Raw genomic sequence first — 18844 nt, forward strand, 5'->3', positions numbered from 1 at the left:
ATAAATGCATTAGCACATTACATAGAAATGGGGATCATCTTGATGGAAATATAAATTTACATTTATCTTGTGCAGAAGTTCCTTCTCCCTTTTCCCTTTATTGTTTAATTATTTTTATTTGCCCTATTAGTCATTAGGGCGGTGTCCAAAGGGTTCTGAACCAAGGCCCTGATTCAGACCCGCTCGCAGCCGCTGGCCGCTCACTGGGTCTGTGGGTGGTTTTTATTTATTTTTCTCAGGCACAGCTTGAGCGAGCGGCCAAGAGACCATCACGATCATCGGCCTTGCGACGAGACCCTGGGGCAGGGTCTAGCTTCTGCAAGGCCGAGTGGACTCCCTGCTATAATAGAGCAGGAAGTCCACTTCTGACATCAGTAGTGATGCCAGTTTGCCTACCCAACAAACGCCAGGTGTTCCTAAGGGAACGCCTGCATTAGTCCAGCAAACCCCCCTACCTGCCCAAAAAATGGGGCGAGCTGTCAATCACCATCGACAGCCACCCCGTTTTGTTGCGAGCCCCATAGCGACTGAACTTCAGTCGCTCGGCGGGCCTTGCGCACGCCGGACACGGCGCATGCGCAGTGCGCAAACATTGAGCCGCTTGCAAGCGGCTCTGAATGAGCTCCCAAGTCCACACATTTGTACCCCAAAATATGAATTTTACACTTCTTTTCTCTTTTCTGGAGAAACAGATTTGCCTGTTTTTGCCCATGGAGGCGAAAACTCCGGGGAATTGAATATGGAGATACTTTGAAAACAGATGAAAAGTGCAAATCGGAGAAAACATTTCTCCAAACGGTACTTTTCACGGCTGATTGAATACGGCCCTAAGTCGTAATGTGATGCTACTAGGACGCACCAGTAGACAGTGCGGCTTCATTTTATAAGCAACACTTGTATATCTGAGTGCACCTGTGTCTGGATATGTAGCACAACGGAACTTGGATTGAAAAGAGCTGCTGCAACATTGTACTGTAGCACTTCGTATACAGATTCAGAGACTGAGTCGCACACAGATATACAAGCGTCACATATCAAATGAATCAGCACATTCAGCTGGTGCTTCCTTTCCGCACCGCACTAAGGGCCTGATTCAGACCCGGTCGCAAGCGCTGAGCGATCGCAACCGGATCAATGGTGGCCCTCAGCGCATGTGCACGACGGAGCCGGCTCCGTCATGCGCGAGACCCGGCTAGCGACGGGCAATCCGTCGCTCCGGGTCTCGCACCAAAGGGGGCGAGCTGTCGATGTTGAGTGACAGCTCGCCCCTCTTTCCTTGTTCTCTCCATGCCACCTGTGCCTTGCCTCCAGGTCCATTCAGCGACTATGGGCCGTATTCAATTTGAGGCAAAAAGTCTGTTTCCGCGTGTTTTTGGCTGAAACTTTTCGCCGATGACGTCATTTCCGCCTGTTTGGCTTTTACCCCGTATTCAATTTGAAAGACTTTCCGCCTAGGCGGAAAGTCAATGCAATGTAATAGGCGGAAAAGTTTCGCCTATGAATGGGAGGCGGAAAAAAGTGCAGAATTGGGGTTTTGGGGTGCAACGTTGCGGGAACCCCCCTGCAGCCTTCAGACAGTCCCCCAAAAGGTAACATGTCAAAAAAAAAAAAAACACTTAAGGACACCCCAAAAATGACTTTGTAAAAGGGGGCGGAAAAAAAAGTTGGGGTACAAACTTAAAAACTAGCAAACTTGACTCTGGGAGGGGGGGTCCCCAAGTTGCCCCAAGTGTTTTTTTGATTGCAGGTGCCTGCGGCAGGTGGATTTTTCACGATTTTTTCAACTTCACTTTAGCAACTTTTAAATATGCTGACCCCCATTTTCAAGTACCCCAAATTTGCTGGGATAACTTTTTTTCTTGAAAAAAAAACTCCTAAATACTATTCTGCATCAGGTATAGAAAAACGCTATTTTGCAGCTATTGAGCCCGTTTAAAAACACCAAATACCTTCAGCAAGCCAAATCGGGGGGTACTATAGGGAACCCCCATGTCAGAGCATCTTTTGGGGGTTGGTGTCAGGCTGATTTCCCCAAAACTGACAGTACTTTCCGCCTGTTCAGGTTTTGCCGGGTCCCGTTTTCGCGTACTTCCATATTGAATACGGGGTAAAGCCGGAACAGCCGCGATACTTTTCCGCCTACAAAACAGGCGAAGCAGGTGGAAAGTCCGGGCCACGTAAAAGTATCACGGCTCGGCTCAAATTGAATACGGTTCTATGACACTGTATGCATGCCCCTACCTTGCAGGCTCACAGAGTGCTGGACTCCAGTACCTCCCTGCGACTTGCTACTGCTTGCCCTACAAGATAGTGACTTACCCTAACATAGTACAGTAATATCCTTCATGCATTAAAAACCAATTTGCAGAAGAAGAAAACCTCACAGATGTTCTGTGTAAATGACAAAGTTACCAGCTATGCATACATTACCATAGCTATAGGGAAATAGACATTGATAGACAAGGATTGGTGCTACCAATTGTATAATGGTCCAGCCAGATTGTAGAGGTTCTTGGTGGGCTGTATGATCCCGTCACACAGGAATGTTGGGCAACGGTCAAGAGGATGTGAAGGTTAAAATATGTGAAGTTGTGTGTGAACTGTATAGTGGGGATGTAATTAACTAGGCTAGCTTGTGGAGGCTATGTGAGCCACTTCATCGAGGGCTATTTCTAGAGTTTGGTTAAGGTGTGATACAGCAATCCCGGGAGAAGTAAATGTAGAAATCGGTGAAGGTAGTTGTTGCAGAGAGGTTAATAAATGTTAATGTTTCTGCAGGCTTTAAGAAGCTTGATAGACTTCAGTGACACTGAGCTTGAAGCAATGGAGGAGAGCTTGCAGGTGATAAGGTTGTGATATGAGAGAGGGAAAGGAGTGCCAGTAAATTCAGAAAATAGTCTGGTGAACACAAGATCAAGGCAGTAACCATCCGTATGGGCCCAAAATAGGTGGGATTTCAGGAATAATGTTTTAGAGCTTTATTTACTATTTTTCAGCAGCACAGCCGGTGGTCGGGACAGCGTCTGAGTCAGTGCTGCAGGTGCTCAGCGCTGCCCAGGCACTGCGAAGCGTTACGTGATGTTAGAGGTCACGCAACGCCAGCCCGACCCTTCAGAAGTGCCTGTCCGCCCAATTATCTAAGCCAATACCGGGTATCCCAAGAATCCCAGGATTGAGCATTTTTTCAATACCGAACCCTGGGTTTGAAAAAACCACCCGGGGTTGGCCCCCCTACTTATGAGTGGAGCAGTCGGTCCACTGTGAGAGCCCGAGAGAAGAGGTTAGAAAGAGTAGTTTGGAGGCACAAGGAGATTATGCACTACCAACAGGGATATTGAAATCACCCATAAGGATAGTGGGGATTTCAAAGGATAAAATTGAGGGAGCCAGGCAGAAAGGTGTTCAAAAAAATTGTTGGAGTGGCCCAAGTGGCCGACAGACAGCAGCAACACGCAGAGAGAAAGGGGTGAAAGTCTTGATAGAATGTACTTCAAAAGATTTAAATGTGAGGGAACAGGTGATAGAACTGTGTATGTGAAAAGTTGGGACAGTAGTATTCCAACCCAGCCTAACTGTTTCCAGTGCGTGTGGAGACCACCGTGTGACTGTGCTGCAGGGGAGGTAATGTCTGATTGTGTAAGCCATGTTTCTGTTATTGCCAGAAGGTAGATGTTGTTTAAGATAAAGAGGTCTTAGATGGAGGATTGCTATATAAGTAAATATTGCTAAATACATAAATAATGACAAATATATCTTTAAACGTTCTCACTTTATATATTAGTATCAATAAAAGTATCTTATACAAAAGAACAGCTTGCCATAACATATGCCCATGTGTGAATCACCTCCATTACTTTAGCGCTATGCAGTGAATAGAAAGAGACAGCACAGAGCTTTTGAAGAATTTCAATTCCTCGCTATACTGTAAGTCTGATCCTTATGCAATCCTGCTGATCATTATCCACATTACAGACAGCTAGTAAAGCAGACAGTGGTGTCTAATCCATTTACACATGACATCGAGAAAACAATGTCTTACAAGGAAAAAGCAGCCAGTGCTAAAGTGGTTGTGTCACATTTCATTTGTTCAGTCAATGCTACCAAAAGGTTGTTTTTGATTGTAAGCGCTGAAAAGTGCTTTTAGGCTGACTTTTTCGTTACAGCTTTGTGCGTGTATGTACTTTCCTGTTCTCCTTTAACTGATCGACATTACTAGATAATAATAAAGCCTCTTATTTGTTTTGTCCACTTAATGATGATATGTTGTACAGGTGTTGTGGAGGGTAAATCAGCTTATTAATGGCCTGATACTGCGGTCATGGAAATTAATGCGTAAATTTACTCGTACTCAGAGTTGGCCGATCTGCTCCAATCCATCTGCCTTTATAAGTAGTCACCATCACTATCAGTGCAGACTTGCACCAGTCCTATACCAGACGGATCTCTGCGTACACTCAAATCTGAATATCCCGCCAATAAACTGGCAGCTGCTCCCAAATTTCCCACCGCCCGGCTGACATGAACATTCAACCCCTGACTTAGGTGACCACATTATTAACCAGTACCCTCTACGACAGGTGTGTCTGTACCCCTAAACAGGTACACCCACTTTGTGGCTTTTGTTCCCCCTCCTCAACTTGTGTTTCCACTCCCTTACACATGTATAAACACCTGAAAACTTGTGTGCATGTTAGGTACACCCACTGTATGAACTTTGTGCCCACTACACAACACAGGTTTATCCTACCCCTACACAGGTATACCTACTCCATGTGTTGTGTACTCACTTCCCAATACAGGTGTTATCACTCCATGTCTTGTGTACCCACTCCCCAATACTAGTATACCTACTCCAAGTCTTGTGTGGCTGCTCCTCTTCACTGGTACATCTAATCAACGACAGAAGTGCCTGCTCCCCAATATAGGTATATCCATATACTCCTGGCTACATACTGTAGTCCAACTCACATACATGTGTCTCTGCCCCACAGTACTTACAGTAGCCAATGACGGGGGACACATAGTATCCATTGACAGGGTACATACAGTACTTGGTGGCAAAGTATGGTAATGAAAGGGTATACACAGTAGCAGGCAACAAAGTATATATAGCGTAGGTGGTGACAGGGTACATATACAGTAACAGGTAACGGGGTATATACAGCAGCAGGTGAAAGGGTATACACAGTACTTTATGGTGACAGGGTATATATATTTTGTATATACAGTACTGTGCAAAAGTTTTAGGCACGTGTGGAAAAAATTCTGCAATGTGTAAGGAGGTTTTCAAAAATAGAAGTGTTAATAGTTTATTTTTATCAATTAACAAAATGAATGAACAGAATTTGGTGTGACCACCCTATGCCTTCAAAACAGCATAAATTATTCAATTCTTCTAGGTACACTGAGTTTTTGAAGGAACTCAGCAGGTTGTTCCAAACACCTTGGAGAACTAACCACAGATCTTCTGTGGATGTAGGCTTGCATCTCTTCATGTAATCCCAGACAGACTCAATGATGTTGAGATCAGGGCTCTGTGGGGGCCATATCATCACTTCCAGGACTCCTTGTTCTTCTTTACGCTGAAGATATTTCTTAATGACATTGGCTGTATGTTTGGAATGGGTTCGTAACGCCGGCTGTCGGGATTCCTCCTGTCAAAATTCCGACAGCGGCATCCCGATGGTTGGTATCCCGACAGGGCTTGGGTAAGTATACTTCCCTTCACCCTTAACCTCCCCTTCTTGTAATCTAACCCTCCCCACCCTGCACCCTAACCCTCCCCGTTAGTGCCTAAACCTAAGTTTCGCCCCTTAGTGCCTAATCCTAACCCCCACCTCAGTGGTGCCTAACCTTCCTCTCTAGGGGTGCCTAACCTTAAACCCCCCCCCCCTCCAAAACCTAACGCTATACCTCTCTCTATTTCTCAGCGTTGAAAAAAGACACCATTAACCCTGACCAAATTCCCAACTCCATTTGCTGAAACTTGCAAGGAACCTCCACCATGCTTCACTGTTGCCTGCAGACACTCATTATTGTACCACTCTACAGCCCTTTGGCGAACAAACTACATTCTGTTACAGCCAAATATTTAAAATGTTGACTCATCAGTCAGAGCACCTGCTGCCATTTTCCTGCACCCCAGTTCCTATGTTTTCATGACTAGTTGAGTTGCTTGGCCTTGTTCCCATGTTGAAGGTATGGCTTTTGGCCACAATTCTTTCATAAAGACCACTTTTGGCCAGACTTCTCCGAACAGTAGATGGGTGTACCTGGGTCCAACTGGTTTCTGACAGTTCTGAGCCGAAGGCCTGGATAGCAGTACAATAATGAGAGTCTGCAGGCAACAGTGAAGCATGGTGGAGGTTCCTTGCACGTTTTGGGCTGCATTTCAGCAAATGGAGTTGGGTATTTGGTCAGGATTAATGGTGTCCTCAAGGCTGATAAATAACAGGTGATTATCCATCATGCAATACCATCAGGAAGGCGTCTGATTGGCTCCAAATTTATTCTGCAGCAGGACAACGACCCCAAACATACAGCCAATGTCATTAAGAACTATTTTCAGCGTAAATAAGAAGTAGTAGTCCTGGAAGTGATTATATGGCCCCTACAGAGCCCTGATCCCATCATCATTTAGCATTCCCGCTAGGATGTTTCAAAAGGGCGCCGCGCCCTGCCCTATATCTAAAGGGCGCCCGGCTGAAACAGCCTGCGGGTTCTGTCCACCACCCGCGGGCCGCAGTGTCCCATGGGTGGTGAAAACGGCGGTGCAGCGGTCACCGCCGGTTAATGGATGCCGGGCGCCGGACCTAGAGTGAACACTAATCATTGAGTCTATCTGGGATTACATGAAGAGACAGAAGGATTTCAGCAAGCCTACATCCATAGAAGATCTGTGCTTAGTTCTCCAAGATGTTTGGAACAACCACCCTGCCGAGTTCCTTCAAAAACTGTGTACCTAGAATAATGTATGCTGTTTGAAGGCAAAGGGTAGCCCCACCAAATATTGATTTGATTTAGATTTCTCTTCTATTCATTCAGTTTGCATTTTGTTAATTGAAAAAATTAAACTATTAACACTTCTATTTTTTCCACACCTGCCTTAAACGTTTGCACAGTACTGTATATTATATATATATATATATATATATATATATATATATATACATACATACATACATACACAGGTTAAGTCTCCCATATCCGAAATGCTCAGGACCAGGATTATTTCGGATTTTGGATTATTCCGGTTTTCAGAATACCTGGGGGTGGGTCCGGAAGGTGTCGCGCGGGTGTTGCGGTGGTCCGGCGTGTGCTACAGGTGTCCGGCGGGTTTCGTGAGGGGTCCGGTGACTGAGGCGGAAGGGTCCGGCAGGTAAGGTGGAAGGGTCCGGCGGGTGCTGCGGCTGTCACGAGGGTCCGGCGGCTGCCGTTGGGGGTCCGGAGGGTGATGCGGGGGGTGGCCTGGCGTGTGGACCACGCTCAGGCCCGCTAGTCATTGGCCGCTGATACTAGTGACGTCATGACGTCAGGTCACGTCGTGACGTCACATATGCACCAAAATATTCCGGTTTTTGGAATAACGGATATGGGAGACTCAACCTGTATATATAAAATATATATATATATATATATATATATATATCACAAAAATAGGTGGGTACGGCGCCGATAATACTCGAGTGATGGAGTGGAGATGGTGTTAAATTCTAACAACTGAGCCATAAAGTGAAATTATAAATAGTGTTAAAAAATAGCAACTAAGCCTGAAATGTTAAGGCATCATCGCTGTGTCAATAATAAAATACTGGTAAAAGTATTGGTAAACAATTGGCTAAAACTGAATTGACTGCAGAGCGACAAGTTTGCTAAAGTGCAAAGAAAAAGGGTGTGACCTTAATGAACGCTTTAGTTCATCTCAAATGATATATAACTTTGAAGTATATGTACATAGTAAGTGAATCATACAAATAAAGTGCTAGTGCGAATAAATATATAAAAAAAATGTACAATTTATTCAGAGACACATGATAATAAGAAATAGTAAAAATAAAAATCATAATAATCGTTCAGCCTTTTTATAAATACATTAAAAAGGTAAGAACATATGGATAGAATCCAGAGGAAATAAATACAGGGAACAAAATTCATAAAGAAAAAAATAGCAGCTTATCCGAGTATATAGAAAGAACATTTTTCAAAGTTCATGAAGCAAGAGGTAACCACTCACCATATATAGTGTTCTCTCCAGGTGCAGGGTGCTGATCAGTGAGGACAGCGTATTTTAAATTTGAAATTGTAAGCTTGCGAGCAGGGCCTATATATCTGTATATATATATATATATATATATATATATATATATATATATATATCTGCCTATATATCTGTCTGTTATTACCCAGCTTTGTTCTATTAATGTTTCCATTTGTAAAGCACAACAGAATATGCTGCGCTATATAAGAAACTGTTAATAATAAATAAGTGTAAAATTTTTAGATATGAAGTATCGCCACAGCTCCTGGAGCAGTAGTGATACATCACATCTAAAATTTTGCCCTTCAAAAGTAAAATAAGCATCCTCACTAATCAGGACCATGCACCTAGAGTGAACTATATATATATATATATATATATATATATATATATATATACACACATACACACACTACCGTTCAAAAGTTTGGGGTCACCTAGAAATGTCCTTATTTTTGAAAGAAAAGCACTGTTTTTTTCAATGAAGATAACATGAAATTAATCAGAAATACACTCTATACATTGTTAATGTGGTAAATGGCTATACTAGCTGCAAACGTCTGGTTTTTAAAGGAATATCTACATAGGTGTAGAGAGGTCCATTTCCAGCAACCATCACTCCAGTGTTCTAATGGGACATTGTGTTTGCTAAGCGAGTTAGAAGACAAATGGATGATTTGAAAACCCTTGTGCAATTATGTTAGCACAGCTGAAAACGGGTATGCTCGTTAGAGAAGCTATAAAACTGTCCTTCCTTTGAGCTAGTTGAGTATCTGGAGCATCACATTTGTGGGTTCGATTATACTCTCCAAATGGCCATAAAAAAAGAACTTGCATGTGAAACTCGACAGTCTATTCTTGTTCTTAGAAATGAAGGCTATTCCATGCGAGAAATTACCAAGAAACTGAACATTTCTTACAATGGTGTGTACTACTCCCTTCAGAGAGCAGCACAAACAGGCTCTAACCAGAGTAGAAAGAGAAGTGGGAGGCAACTGGAACAACTGTGCAAGAAGACAAGTACATTAGATTCTCTAGTTTGAGAAATAGACGCCTCACAAGTCTTTAAGCGGCAGCTTCATTAAATGGTACCCGCAAAACGCCAGTGTCAACGTCTACAGTGAAGAGGCGACTCCAGGATGCTGGCCTTCTAGGCAGAGTGGCAAAGAAAAAGCCATATCTGAGACCGGCCAATAAAAGGAAAAGATTAATATGAGCAAAAGAACACAGACATTGGACAGAGGAAGATTGGAAAAAAGTGTTATGGACAGACTAATCGAAGTTTGAGGTGTTTGGATCACACAGAAGAACATTTGTGAGACGCAGAAAAAGTGAAAAGATGCTGGAAGAGTGCCTGACGCCATCTGTCAAGCATGGTGGAGGTAATGTGATGGTCTGGGGCTGCTTTGGTCCTGGTAAAGTGGGAGATTAGTACAAGGTAAAAGGGATTTTGAATGCCATACCCTGTGGATAGCACTTGATTGGGGCCAATTTCCACCTCCAACAGGACAATGACCCAAAGCACGCCTCCAAATTATGCAAGACCTATTTAGGGACGAAGCAGGCAGCTGGTATTGTCTGTAATGGAGTGGCCAGTGCAGTCACCAGATCTCAACCCCATTGAGCTGTTGTGGGAGCAGCTTGACCGTATGTTACACAAGAAGTGCCCATCAAGCCAATCCAACTTATGGGAGGTGCTTCAGGAAGCGTGGGGTGAAATTTCTTCAGATTACCTCAACAAATGAACAGCTAGAATGCCAAAGGTCTGCAATGCTGTAATTGCGGCAAAAGGAGCATTCTTTGACGAAAGCAAAGTTTGAAGGACAAAATTATTATTTCAAATAAAAAATATGAGATATGGTAAGAACTTACCCTTGTTATCTCTATTGCTACGAAGTCCATAGGGTTCCACAGGATACCTTGGGGGTATAGGTGTGACGTCAGTCGCAGGGCACCAAAGAGTTAAGCTTTCAGCCTCCCAGGATGCACTAGGTCCCCCTCCTATACCCCGCCCCCGAGCCAAGGCAACTCAGTTAGTTACCAAGCCATAGGCCGGAGGAGGAGAAGGAAGAGAGAGAACAAAGATCTGGACACATACAAGAATCACATTCTCACCAGAGGGAGACGGAAAACCGGTGACCAGAGCAAAGCCCATCTGCAGCACAGGTGCGACAGGGCGGGAGTCCTGTGGAACCCTATGGACTTCGTAGAAATAGAGATAACAAGGGTAAGTTCTTACCATATCTCATATTTTCTACTTCAGGGTCCATAGGGTATCCACAGGATACCTTGGGGATGTCCCAAAGCAGTATCCTTTAAGGGTGGGGACGCTCCTGTGCAGAAAGGAGAATCCGCCGCCCGAAGGAAGCATCCTGAGAGGCGAAGGTGTCAAACCTGTAATACCACACGAAGGTATGGACAGAGGACCACGTAGCAGCCTTGCAGATCTGGACTGCAGAGGCACCACGTCGAGCTGCCCACGAAGGACCCACAGACCTAGTGGAATGAGCCTTCAGAGAAGGAGAAACCGGTAGGCCTTCATGAAGATAAGCTTCAGAAATAGCCATACGGATCCAGGCTGCCAAAGTTTGCTTTGAAGCAGGCCAACCCTTTACGGAAGCCATAGAGGATAAACAAAGCGTCCGACTTCCTAAACGAAGAAGTGCGGTCAACATAAGTCCTTAAGGCCCGCACAACATCCAAAGAGGCCTCACCCACGGAAAGACCCGGTGAGTTAAAGGCCGGAACAACGATTTCCTCGTTAACATGAAACTGGGAAACAACTTTGGGAAGAAACTCGGGCCGAGTGCGGAGTACTGCCCTGTTCCCATGAAAAACCAAGAAAGGGGGTCTACAAGAAAGAGCCCCTAACTCAGAAACACGTCTGGCCGAAGCAATAGCCAGAAGGAAAACAAACAGTCTTAGCTGTTAGCCATTTAAGATCCACTGATCCCAGTGGTTCAAACGGCGGTCCTTGGAGAGCCCTCAGGACCACAGCCAAATCCCAAGGCGCCACAGGTGAAACAAAGGGCGGCTGAATGCGGCCAACACCTTGCATAAAGGTGCGCACATCCGGGATTGTAGCAATCCTACGGTGAAACCAGACAGATAGGGCCGAAACCTGTACCTTCAAAGAAGCAAGGCGAAGCCCATGATCTAGTCCCGCTTGCAGGAAGGCGAGAATCCGAGACAGACGAAACTCCCGCGGTGCATAACCTCTCGGTCGACACCACTGGAAGAACATATGCCACACGCGATGGTATATCCTCGCGGAAGACGGTTTCCGAGCTCGCAACATGGTACGCACCACAGAGCTGGAAAACCCCCGGGACCCCAGCATGGCCGTCTCAACAGCCACGCCGTCAAAGACAGCCGAGTCAGGTCCGGGTGACGACAAGGACCCTGAGACAGGAGGTCCGGTCGTAGCGGCAACCGCAGAGGACTGTCCACGGACAGACCCTGAAGGTCTGAGAACCAGTGCCGTCTGGGCCACGCGGGAGCTATCAACAGGAGCGTCCATCCTTCCTGTTTGAATTTCCGGATTACCCGTGGAAGAAGGGAGACCGGAGGGAACAGGTATGCGAACCGGAACGTCCACCGGACGGACAGAGCATCCACCAGAGATGCCCCTTCGTCTCTTGTGCGAGACCCGTACACCGGCAACTTGTTGTTGTGCCGGGACGCCATGAGGTCGATCTCTGGAAGACCCCATCTGTCCACCAGTAGTTGAAAAACATCCGGGTGCAGGGACCATTCCCCCGGATGAACGTCCTGGCGACTTAGAAAGTCCGCCTCCCAATTGAGCACTCCCGGGATGAAGACCGCTGATATGGCCGGAAGATTGCGCTCCGCCCAAACCAGGATCCGAGACACCTCTACGAGAGCCGCCCGGCTTCGGGTTCCTCCTTGCCTGTTTATGTAGGCCACGGTGGTAGCGTTGTCCGACTGGACCTGTACCGGGTGACCCTGGAGAAACCGATGTGCCTGCTGGAGAGCATTGAAGACCGCACGGAGTTCCAAGATATTGATTGGAAGCTCCGCTTCTGTCGGCGTCCACCTGCCCTGGAACAGATGTGGACCCGAAACTGCTCCCCAGCCCCGAAGACTGGCGTCCGTTGTCAACAGGACCCAATTTGGAACCCAGAACGGACGTCCCTCGCTGAGGTGGGACATCTGTAACCACCAAGCAAGGGACAGGCGAACATCCGGGGTGAACACAATCGTCTGGGACTTCAGAGACTGAGGCAGCCCGTTCCACTTTGACAGGATCAGGTGCTGCAGAGGTCTGGAGTGAAACTGGGCGTATTCCACCATGTCGAACACCGACACCATGGAGCCCAGTAACCTCATCGCCGAGTGTAGAGACACCCGGCGGCTGTGCAGACAACTGCGCACCCTTGACTGTAAAGCAGAGATCTTTTCCTCCGTCACGAAGATCTTTTGCTGTCCCGAGTCCAATAAGGCTCCAAGATGCAGAATCCTCCGAGACGGGATTAGAGTGGACTTCTGCCAGTTGATTAGCCAGCCGTGCCGTTGCAGCAGGGAAATGGTCAGGTCCAAGTGGCGTAACAGGAGCTCTGGAGATCCCGCCACCAATAACAGGTCGTCCAAGTACGGCAACATGCGGACTCCCTGCAGCCGCAGAGAAGCCGTCATGACCGCCATCACCTTGATGAAAACACGTGGTGCTGTCGCCAGGCCAAAAGGTAACGCCCGAAACTGGAATTGGTCGCTGCGGATTGCAAACCTGAGGAACTGTTGATGGCGCAAAAGAATAGGGACATGCAGGTAAGCGTCCTGTATGTCCAATGACACCATGTAGTCCCCAGGTTCCAGCGCCAGAATGATGGACCGTAGGGTCTCCATCCGAAACTTCGGTACCCGCAAAGACTTGTTGAGTGCTTTGAGGTTGAGAATCGGACGAAAGGACCCATTGGGTTTCTGTACCAAAAAAAGATTTGAGTAGAAACCCTGGCCCCTCTGGGAGAATGGAACAGGCACTATAACTCCAGCCTGGAGCATAGTGTGCAATACCTTCCGCAGCTCCGTAGACTTGTTCCGGTCTGATGGTAGACCCGTGGTGAAGAATCGAGCCGGGGGTCTGTGCCGGAAGGAGAGGGCGTACCCGTGGGAGACCACCTCCAGAACCCAAGTGTCTGTCGTAGTGACCGACCAACACTGGGCGAACTGCAGCAGGCGACCTCCCACCCTGGGATCCCCCAAAGGGAGGCCCGGACCGTCAGGCCGCAGGCTTGTCATCTGGCTTGGGGGCCGGACGTCTGGTACTCCATGCCTGCTTCCGGGGCTTGACCGATTTCCTAGGGCCAGCCTGACGAGGAAACGACTGTGGTTTGGGCCTGCCCTGGGCCCTAGATGACCGAAAGGACGATGGTCCAGAACCAGAAGGAGCAGCGGCCGACGGGAGACAAGCCGATTTGGCTGCCGCCAGCGTGGCCACAATCTTATCCAGATCCGGACCGAAGAGAACTTCTCCGGTAAACGGCAACGCTTCCAGACCCTTCTTGGAATCTGCGTCCGCCTTCCAGGATCGCAGCCACAAGGTGCGACGAGCAGCTACCGCTGCTGAAGAAATTCTAGACACCAGAGTACTAATGTCTAGAGCCGCCTCGTTGATGTAGGTGGCCGAATCACGGAGATTGCCAATCAACTCCGCCTGTTCGGCCGGACAGTCGGAATCAAAAGAAGCCTCTAATGAATCCGCCCAGCGCTCCATCGCTCTGGCAACCCAGCAAATGGCCATAGCCGGCCGTGCTGCCCCCCCGCAAGGGAATAAGCGGACTTCAGGCAGATTTCCACCTTGCGGTCCGTAGCATCCTTAAGGGAGGACATGGATGGCATCGGCAATGTGGCACTACGGACAAGACGGGTCACGTGAGAATCCACCTGTGGAGGGGATTCCCACTTAGCAAAATAATTATCCGCGAACGGATAAGCCACCGCCAGGCGTCTCTGCGGCTGGTATCTTTTGCCAGGCTGTTTCCACGCCTCCTCTAAATGGTCCACCAACTGACCCGAAAGAGGAAAGACTGTGGCATCGCCCTTCACGTCTTTGAAAAAGGCATACTTAGACTTAGCCGCTGGGGGAACTTCGTCCTCAATCACCAAGGCTGTGCGGAGCGCCCGAATAAGTCCAGGAATATATACTTTGGACTTAGCATCAGCGTCCTTAGTATGGAGAGGTTCCTGATCGTAAGGATCCAGAATCTCCCCATCATCAGACGTCCCTTCGTCATCCTCATAAGGAGCGGACAGAGACGCCACCGGCCGTTTATGAGGCCGCATCACAGACTCCCCTTGCAACATATCCGACAAGTGCTGTACAGAACTCGTCAGGGAGTTAACCCACGCTGGCTCCTGAGAAACCGGGAGCGGGGAAATAGGGAGACTGTGGGGTACCACCAATTGTCGTGGGAAACCCTGCATGGGTGACGACACCACAGACTGCTGGGACAAACCCATCGGAGTAAACGCGGGCTGCGGAGCTAACTGGCCCACTAAAGCTGTTAGCGCCTGAGCGAAACAAGCCCAGGGCGGCTCCTGTACCGGTGCTGTAACCGTAAGAGGCCGCGCCATGGACAAACACTGCTGGCAAAGGCCCTCCGCGCTACCCTTCCCCTCCGCTAACGGTACTTTACACGTGGTACACTGTAGCCGGAGGGGAAAATCACTTTCAGACATGATGGCACCACGTATGTGACCCCTCTCACCAATTATATATTAAATAGGCGAGAGACCACCCTGCAGCACCGCACCGCAAGGGCTTAGCAGAAAGAACAGGGACAGTAATAAAGCTGACAGTCTTGAGAGAAGAAAAGTTACAGGCAGCAGCGCTAGCACAGTCACATACAATGCAAAGAAAATCAATTCCAGCACTAACAGCGCTGATCACTCAACTACACAGACACAGGGCCTGGTAGGACATAGCGCTGCATACACAGACCTGACCACAGCGGAGGAGAGGTATGCGGGGGGACCCAGACCACGATGCTTCCAATGCAGGCTTCCAGCAGCGTTCACCATGCTTCTGAAAAGATGGCCGCCGAGGAGCAGAGAGAAGGCTGGCCTGGGGGAGGAGCGCTGACACAGGGCCAGTCAGCACAGTGCAGAGAGGGCTGTGTGCAGCGGGGGAGGCGCCGGCTGTGAGACAGGGAAGGCGCGCTCCCCTGGCATGCATTTAACCCCTGGGACGCCGCAGCGCTACCGCTCTGCTGCGGTCCGCTGTCCCAGGGGGTAGTGGAAGCGCAGGTTGGTCGCCTGGCTCCACACTGCAGCCAGTCCCCAGGGAGCCCCCTGCCTGGGGACTTAGGACCATGTGATCAGCGGGGTCCCACCGCGGGACCCCGCTGCTTACCTCTGTCCCCCTTGAATCCGGCCATGGTCCGGAACATCTGGGGTCACCGCTAGCTGTGACCCCAGATGCCCACCAGCATCCCCGGATCAGTATCGGCGTTCTGGTACCGGCGGGGTGTAGGGAAGACAGCATGGACGTCAGGACTGACTGTCCATGCTGTTCATCCAGATGTGCAGCCACAGCTGCATGTAGAAAAAGCTTCAGGGGCTCTTCTAGCCCCCACTCCAACAGGTGCACCCGACTCCGGCCGGGCACCAAACTAAACTGGGGTGCCTTGGCTCGGGGGCGGGGTATAGGAGGGGGACCTAGTGCATCCTGGGAGGCTGAAAGCTTAACTCTTTGGTGCCCTGCGACTGACGTCACACCTATACCCCCAAGGTATCCTGTGGATACCCTATGGACCCTGAAGTAGAAATCATTATTTCTAATCTTGCCAATGTCTTGACTATATCTTGTATTCATTTTGCAACTCACTTCATAAATAAAAGTCAGATTTCATGTAAAACACGAATTTGTCTGGGTGACCCCAAACTTTTGAACGGTAGTGTATATATAAATATATAGTAGCAGGTGACATGGTAAATACATTAGACAGTGACAGGATATATACAGCAGCAAGTGACAGGGTGTATGCATTAGGCAGTGACAGAGGATATACAGCAGTATACAGCAGTATAGTGTTCAAAGGGGGCATGTCTTTATGACGTGTTCCCTTTTCATCACTCTTGGGGGCATGCCCGGCACTTACGGACATGTCGGGCAGCCCCCAAGCGCTGCGGTCACTGTGAATGGATGCCGGGCGTATGCGTTCGGCATCCATTCAACGGCGGTGACCGCTGCACCGTCGTTTTCCCCACCTGCAGGACACTGCGGCCTACAAGTGGGGACCGAACCCGCAGGCTGTTTCAGCGGGGCGCCGCCCCGAAGGGCAGGGTGCTTTCTGCCCTTTAGATATAGGGCAGGGAATAGGCGCCCTGCTGAAACACTAGCAGTAGGTGACAGGGGGTATACCAGAGCGTTCTCAAACTCCGTCATTACAGTCCACGTTTTAAGGATATTAATCTTTAAGCACAGGTAACTTAATTAGCACCTCAGTCAATATGATTTAACCATCTGGGCTCAAGCATGGATATCCTTAAAACCTGGACTGTAATGGCAGAGTTTAAGAACCTCTGGTATATACATTAGCAGTGACAGGGGGTATACATAGTAGCCGCTGGCAGGAGATATACAGTACTAGGAGCTGACAAGGGGTATGCAGTACAGGCAGGTGACAGGGGGTATACAGTACAGGCAGGTGACAGGGGGTATACAGTACAGGCAGGTGACAGGATATGCTTTATACAGTAACTGGACATGTTATGATTGTGATCTTGCGTGTATTCATCGTAAACTGAAACCTCCTGGTAAATAACACACATATCTTACATATAATATGTACAGTAATGCATACATCAGCGGCGTGCCCTCTGTAGTTACCCCAAGAATACACGATACAGACACACACACGTACAGCCCGCAGCGCTAATCCCACTGGAATAATGTATAAGAGATATAATAACTCACCCGCACCATACCCGTCTCTCTCTCTCCCTTCCTCCCCCTCCCCGCCCTGCGCCATCTTGCTGTGACGTCATCGGCACAGTGACAGCGCCACGCCCCGCCGGCATCCGGGCACTGCCTGCCTGTCAGAGGTGTTAATAGGGCCCGCCCTGGCAGTAGTGTGATGTGCAGTACCCTATGGGTTGATGCTATTTACCGTACACTATGCAGCAGATGCAGGTCACCTGGGGTGGCCCATGAGGTGGTGTCATGGGAGGACTGGCTGGGTGTCATGTCCTGCAGCATTATGTGTGTCAGCAGGGGGCGCTATGGCGAGGCTACAGGGCTAGTACTGATACACTGTGGGTGTCTCTGACTGTGAGGGTCTTCGCTAGCTGTTTAGTGTGTTGTGCAGACAGGAGGTCACTAGCTGTGTACTGTGCAGACAGGAGGTCACTAGCTGTGTAGTGTGTTGTGCAGACAGGAGGTCACTAGCTGTGTACTGTGCAGACAGGAGGTCATTAGCTGTGTACTGTGCAGACAGGAGGTCACTAGCTGTGTACTGTGCAGACAGGAGGTCACTAGCTGTGTATTGTGCAGACAGGAGGTCACTGCTGGCTTCATTAGGCGTTTAAAATGCGGCAAACACAAATTAATATTGGATCATGTAGCATTACAGAAAACGCTGAATCAAGACAAAGAAGCGCGGGTACAAACGCAAATGGGCGTGGAGACACTAGAAGTGGTTGGTAGTAGCAGGCCTGGTTATGTTCTGGTTGCAAATGCCAAAATTATTATTAAAATGTAAATCTGAGGCCTAACACTCATGAATACTCATTGGAAGGCTTTTGCGGAATGTAAATGCTCCATCCTACAGCACAAATGGTCACAGGTGACTTCAGGCACCTGCTGTTGTGTAATTGTACACAGTACAGTTTCACCCATGACCTGCGGCATCTGCCGGGGTGCCCGAGCTTGCACTGTCCGATAGGAGGTGCTGGTGATTTTATTCCTGGAGGCAGCGAATCTCTCAACCTGAGCTTGGCTCCTTTATAGGAGAATAGATGAGTAACTAATGAGTACCAGTGAGTAAACTTTTTCCAATACTTGAAATTACTGATAAGGACCCTAAAACTTTGTACATGGGGGGGAGAGAGATTTATTTAGCCACGATAATTCTTCATGGGATTTAACGAAAAAAAAATTGTTACCACCTTCTGAGCAGTGAAAAGTTGGGGAAATACCTATTTTAAGGTAAAAATGCCTGGACTTGGTTCAAGACTACTAGGATAACCTTCTCAATGACAAATAAAATAATGAAAAATAATTTTTTAATTCGCTTAATTTGGCCCTTAATTAAATGTTACTTTTGGGGTGAAAATGTGCAAAGTGCAGGAAAATGGGATAATTGAAGTGGGTCAGGTACTGTATATGGGGATGCTGTATGAGTGGGACAGGTGTATTTAAGATTGCAGGTGGATGTTAGAGGTGTTTTTTGAAGTTTTTCTTTTTAAAGTGGCTTAAAATGATCCATATATATATACAGTACTAAGGCATTTTTATGCACCCCTGATTTAAGTAGAACATTTATTTTGCAAAAAAAAACACTTCCTTTCTATAATTTTTTCACTGTTGTAGAAAAATGCTTATAACAGCCATTGACACGATTTGAG

General features: G+C 47.9%; 1 protein-coding gene across 2 annotated transcripts in view; it reads right to left on the reverse strand.

Annotated features, from left to right (window-relative positions):
- LIPE (lipase E, hormone sensitive type) overlaps window positions 1–17258 on the reverse strand; it is a 63074-nt gene extending 45816 nt beyond the window's left edge. For both annotated transcript variants that reach the window (XM_088445602.1, XM_088445601.1), the window contains exon 1: window positions 17196–17258. In XM_088445602.1, coding sequence (XP_088301728.1) covers window positions 17196–17250 — 55 coding nt within the window. In that variant the 5' untranslated portion in view covers window positions 17251–17258. The remainder of the gene's footprint in view (window positions 1–17195) is intronic.
- Between the last annotated feature and the right edge of the window lie 1586 nt (window positions 17259–18844).

The sequence above is a fragment of the Taudactylus pleione genome, unplaced genomic scaffold (assembly GCF_031769625.1).
Source record: "Taudactylus pleione unplaced genomic scaffold, aTauple2 ptg000384l, whole genome shotgun sequence".
Lineage (NCBI taxonomy): Eukaryota > Metazoa > Chordata > Amphibia > Anura > Myobatrachidae > Taudactylus > Taudactylus pleione.